General features: G+C 43.8%; 1 protein-coding gene across 1 annotated transcript in view; it reads left to right on the forward strand.

Moving 5' to 3' along the window:
• The window catches only part of grhl2b (grainyhead-like transcription factor 2b), a 136,668-nt gene extending 131,366 nt beyond the window's left edge, over window positions 1–5,302 (forward strand). The window contains exon 16 of the mRNA XM_042309971.1: window positions 3,512–5,302. Coding sequence (XP_042165905.1) covers window positions 3,512–3,626 — 115 coding nt within the window. The 3' untranslated portion in view covers window positions 3,627–5,302. The remainder of the gene's footprint in view (window positions 1–3,511) is intronic.
• The last annotated feature ends 698 nt before the right edge of the window (window positions 5,303–6,000 follow it).

The raw sequence follows: 6,000 nt of genomic DNA on the forward strand, positions 1-6,000 counted from the left end.
AATGTGAGCAAGACAAAGGAGATGATTGTGGACAACAGGAAAACAGGCCCCCATTAACATCGACGGGGCTGTAGTGGAGCGGGTCGAGATTTATTTGTCACGTGCACCAAATACAACAGATGTAGTAGACCTTACAGTGAAATGCTTACTTACAGGCTCTAACCAATAGTGCAGAGAGAAAAAAAGTATGTGTGTGTGTGTAGGTACGTAAAGAAATAAAACAACAGTAAAAATACATTTGAAAATAAGAGTAGCAAGGCTATATACAGGCACCGGTTAGTCAAGCTTATTGAGGTAGTATGTACATGTAGGTATAGTTAAAGTGACTATGCATATATGATGAACAGAGAGTAGCAGAAGCATAAAAAGAGGGGTTGGCGGGTGATGGGACACAATGCAGATAGCCCGGTTAGCCAATGTGTGGGAGCACTGGTTGGTCGGGCCAATTGAGGTAGTATGTACATGAATGTATAGTTAAAGTGACTATGCATATAAGATAAACAGAGAGTAGCAGCAGCGTAAAAGAGGGGTTGGGGGAGGGACACAATGCAAATAGTCCGGGTAACCCTTATGGCTTGGGGGTAAAAACTGTTGAGAAGCCTTTTTATCCTAGACTTGGCACTCCGGTACTGCTTGCCATGCGGTAGTAGAGAGAACAGTCTATGACTGGGGTGGCTGAGGTCTTTGACAATTTTCAGGGCCTTCCTCTGACACCGCCTGGTGTAGAGGTCCTGGATGGCAGGCAGCTTTGCCCCAGTGATGTACTGGGCCGTACACATTATCCTCTGAAGTGCCTCGATGGATGCACTCGATGTTGCAGCTGTAGAACCTTTTGAGGATCTCAGGACCCATGCCAAAACTTTTTAGTTTCCTAGGGGGGAATAGGCTTTGTCGTGCCCTCTTCATGACTGTCTTGGTGTATGGCAGCTGTCTGGCATCTGACTGTAAGGCGCTACAGAGAGTAATGTGAATGGCCTAGTACATTACTTCCTGCAATCCAGGACCTACAGTGGGGCAAAAAAGTACAGTGGGGCAAAAAAGTATTTAGTCAGCCACCAATTGTGCAAGTTCTCCCACTTAAAAAAGATGAGAGGCCTGTAATTTTCATCATAGGTACACTTCAACTATGACAGACAAAATGAGAAGAAAAAATCCAGAAAATCACATTGTAGGATTTTTAATGAATGTATTTGCAAATTATGGTGGAAAATAAGTATTTGGTCAATAACAAAAGTTTATCTCAATACTTTGTTATATACCCTTTGTTGGCAATGACAGAGGTCAAACGTTTTCTGTAAGTCTTCACAAGGTTTTCACACACTGTTGCTGGTATTTTGGCCCATTCCTCCATGCAGATCTCCTCTAGAGCAGTGATGTTTTGGGGCTGTTGCTGGGCAACACGGACTTTCAACTCCCTCCAAAGATTTTCTATGGGGTTGAGATCTTGAGACTGGCTAGGCCACTCCAGGACCTTGAAATGCTTCTTACGAAGCCACTCCTTCGATGCCCGGGCAGTGTATTTGGGATCATTGTCATGCTGAAAGACCCAGCCACGTTTCATCTTCAATGCCCTTGCTGATGGAAGGAGGTTTTCACTCAAAATCTCACGATACATGGCCCCATTCATTCTTTCCTTTACACGGATCAGTCGTCCTGGTCCCTTTGCAGAAAAACAACCCCAAAGCATGATGTTTTCACCCCCATGCTTCACAGTAGGTATGGTGTTCTTTGGATGCAACTCAGCATTCTTTGTCCTGCAAACACGATGAGTTGAGTTTTTACCAAAAAGTTATATTTTGGTTTCATCTGACCATATGACATTCTCCCAATCTTCTTCTGGATCATCCAAATGCTCTCTAGCAAACTTCAGACGGGCCTGGACATGTACTGGCTTAAGCAGGGGGACACGTCTGGCACTGAAGGATTTGAGTCCCTGGCGGCGTAGTGTGTTACTGATGGTAGGCTTTGTTACTTTTGTCCCCGCTCTCTGCAGGTCAATCACTAGATACCCCCCGTGTGGTTCTGGGATTTTTGCTCACTGTTCTTGTGATCATTTTGACCCCACAAATAATTTTGCGTGGAGGCCCAGATCGAGGGAGATTATCAGTGGTCTTGTATGTCTTCCATTTCCTAATAATTGCTCCCACAGTTGATTTCTTCAAACCAAGCTGCTTACCTATTGCAGAATCAGTCTTCCCAGCCTGGTGCAGGTCTACAATTTTGTTTCTGGTGTCCTTTGACAGCTCTTTGGTCTTGGCCATAGTGGAGTTTGGAGTGTGACTGTTTGAGGTTGTGGACAGGTGTCTTTTATACTGATAACAAGTTCAAACAGGTGCCAGTAATACAGGTAATGAGTGGAGGACAGAGGAGCCTCTTAAAGAAGAAGTTACAGGTCTGTGAGAGCCAGAAATCTTGCTTGTTTGTAGGTGACCAAATACTTATTTTCCAACATAATTTGCAAATAAATTCATTAAAAATCCTACAATGTGATTTTCTGGATTTTATTTTTTTCCTTTTGTCTGTCATAGTTGAAGTGTACCTATGATGAAAATTACAGGCCTCTCTCATCTTTTTAAGTGGGAGAGCTTGCACAATTGGTGGCTGACTAAATACTTTTTTGCCCCACTGTATATAATAGGCGGTGTCAGAGGAAAGCCCATAAAATTGTCAAAGACTCCAGTCACCAAAGTTATAGACTGTTTTCTCTGCTACCGCACGGCAAGAGGTTCCGGAGCACCAAGTCTAGGACCAAAAGGCTCCTCAACAGCTTCTACCCCCAAGCCATAAGACTGCTGAACAATTCATAAAAATCGTCACCAGACAATTTACATTGACCCCCCCCCCTTGTACACTACTACTACTGTTTATTATGTATGCATAGTCACTTCACCCCCACCTACATGTACAGATTACCTCAACTAACCTGTACCCCTGCACACTGACTCTGTACCGGTACCCCCTGTATATAGCCTCGTTATTGTTATTCTTATTGTCTTACTTTTTATTATTACTTTTTATTTTAGTCTACTTGGTAAATATTTTCTTAACTCTTCTTGAACTGCGCTGTTGGTTAAGGGCCTGTAAGTAAGCATTTCACGGTAAAGTCTACACTTGTTGTATTTGGATCATATGGCAAATAAAGTTTGATTTGTTTTGAATTCTATTGAACACAGCATTAGAATGGTATTCTATTAAACACCACATTAGCATGGAATTGAAGGAATCTAATAGGCTGGTGTTGCTAGACTTTCTAGTCTTGTTCTTTACTCAAACTGGTGTGAGAAGGACAAATATCCAGGCATGAATGTCTGCATTCCTCTGTGCTTGTGAATGTTGGGGTTTAAACATTTGCAGGACAATCAATCAGTCAATCAATCAATCAATCAGCTAACTCTCCCCATTGTCCCTTCTCTGATCCTTTTGAACATGGAATCAGCTAACTCTCCCCATTCTCCCTTGTCCGATCCTTTTGAACATGGAATCATCTAACTCTCCCCATTGTCCCTTATAGGATCCTGGTGAACATGGACGACAACATCATAGAGCATTACTCTAATGAAGACACCTTCATCCTGAGCATAGAGAGCTACGCTGACGCCTACAAGGTCACACTCACCGAAATATGATGTCTGAAGGACTCAGTCTAGGGCCGGGGGGGACAGTACAGAGGGACAGGACGGTACAGGAGGACAGGACCGTACAGGAGGACAGGACAGTACAGGAGGACAGGACAGTACAGGAGGACTGAGTGTAGGGTCGGAGGGACGGGACAGTACAGGAGGACTGAGTGTAGGGTCGGGGGGACAGGACAGTACAGGAGGACTGAGTGTGGGGCCGGGGGACAGGACAGTACAGGAGGACTGAGTGTAGGGTCGGGGGACAGGACAGTACAGGAGGACTGAGTGTAGGGTCGGGGGGACAGGACAGTACAGGAGGACTGAGTGTAGGGTCGGGGGACAGGACAGTACAGGAGGACTAAGTGTAGGGTCGGGGGGACAGGACAGTACAGGAGGACTAAGTGTAGGGTCGGGGGAAATAGGACAGTACAGGAGGACTTAGTGTAGGGTCGGGGGGACAGGACAGTACAGGAGGACTGAGTGTGGGGCCGATGAGGGACCGGGACCAGATGCACCGGTTCCAATCCAAGCGCCAATGCCGTTTAGCAAACTCCAGGCGTTTACATTTGTTGGATGACATGAAAATAGAGCTCTTTGGCCAGACTTCGAAATGAGAATGTATGAGCAGAAAATAACCTCATACCTACTGGAAAGTATGGTGGTGGATCTTTGATGTTTAGGGGCTATTTGCCTTCCACTGGTCCTGGAGCCCTTGTTAAGGTCAACAGCATCATGAACTTTACCCAGTACAAGGACATTTTAGCCAAAAAACCTGGTTGCCTCTGTCAGGAGGCTGAAACTTGGCCGCAAGAGGATCTTCCAGCAAGACAAAAACCTCAAGCTCACAAAATACACAAAGAAATTGTTAATTGGCCACAAAATCAACAGCAATGGACATCTTAGTCTCCAGACTTGAAACCCACTGAAAACCTGTGGTTTGATTTGAAGGGGGCCGTCCATAAACCCAGTCAAACGATATCAAGGATCTGGAAGGATTCTCTAAAGAGGAATGGTCTCAGATCCCTCCCAATGTGTTCTCCAACATAAAACATTTTAGAAAAAGGCTCAGGGCTGTTATCCTCACAAGGCGAGGTATTGAAAGCAAGCTCTAGCCAGAGGCGACATACAGACAGAGTACACAACACTACAGACATAGTACTCAACACTACAGACATAGTACTCAACACTACAGACATAGTACTCAACAGAGTACACAACCCTACAGACAGAGTACACAACTCTACAGACAGAGCACTCAACCCTACAGACAGAGTACTCAACACCACAGTCAGAGTACTCAACACTACAGACAGATGGAATATGAACCGATCTCTTTACAGCCTACATGATATAGTTATAGTGTGTTAGTCCCTCAATGGAACAGGTTAACATGTAGAATCCTTGGATCCTGAGTGTAGGGATGTTTTATCTGTTACTTAAACCTGTCAGACCCCAATCTAATGAGCTTTAACTGTCAATATAATTATTTTGCTATTGTATGTTGAGCATGTATAGTTTTACATGGTTTTGCGAAATGACCATGGCTAGTTGATAAAAGGGGTATTTACATTTACATGTTAGTCATTTAGCAGATGCTCTTATCCAGAGAGACTTAGAGTTAATGCTTTTTTACACCATTTTAAAGATACACTTCTCGTTAATCCAACCACAGTGTCCGATTTCAAAAAGGCTTTTTGGCAAAAATTCAATAATCTGAGAACAGCATTCAGCCACAAATGCAAGCCATACAGTTACCCGCCAAATTGTGGAGTCAACAAAAGTTATAAATAGCATTATAAATCTTCACTTGCCTTTGCTGATCTTCATTGGAATGCACTCCCAGGACTCCCACTTCCACAAGAAATGTTTGTTTTGTTCGATTACGTCCATATTTATGTCCAAATACCTCTGTTTTGTTCGCGCGTTTAGTTCACTATTCCAAAGGCACAATGCCCGAGCGCAAAATCCAGAAAAGTCAAAAGAGTTTCATTACCGTTTGTAGAAACATGTCAATCGATGTTTACAATCAATCTTTAGGGTCTTTTTATAATAAATCTTCAATAATATTCCAACCGGACCATAGCGTATTCATTACAGAGGAAAAAGAAGGCACGGCGCGGTGACCGCGCAGTGAACAACTGATTGGCCTCAGCCTAGTCCACTTGTTGAAACAGCTCTTATTCTTCCACAATAGAAGCCTGAAACAACTTTCTAAAGACTGTTAACATTCGCTGGAAGCCTTGGGAAGTGTAATCTGGCCCCATAGGCACAGCGTATTGGATAGGCAATCACTTAAATGAAACTACAAACCTCAGATTTCCCACTTCCTGGTTGGATTTGTCTCAGGTTTTCGCCTACCATATGAGTTCTGTTATACTCACAG

The sequence above is a fragment of the Oncorhynchus tshawytscha genome, linkage group LG31, assembly GCF_018296145.1.
Source record: "Oncorhynchus tshawytscha isolate Ot180627B linkage group LG31, Otsh_v2.0, whole genome shotgun sequence".
NCBI classification, from domain to species: domain Eukaryota; kingdom Metazoa; phylum Chordata; class Actinopteri; order Salmoniformes; family Salmonidae; genus Oncorhynchus; species Oncorhynchus tshawytscha.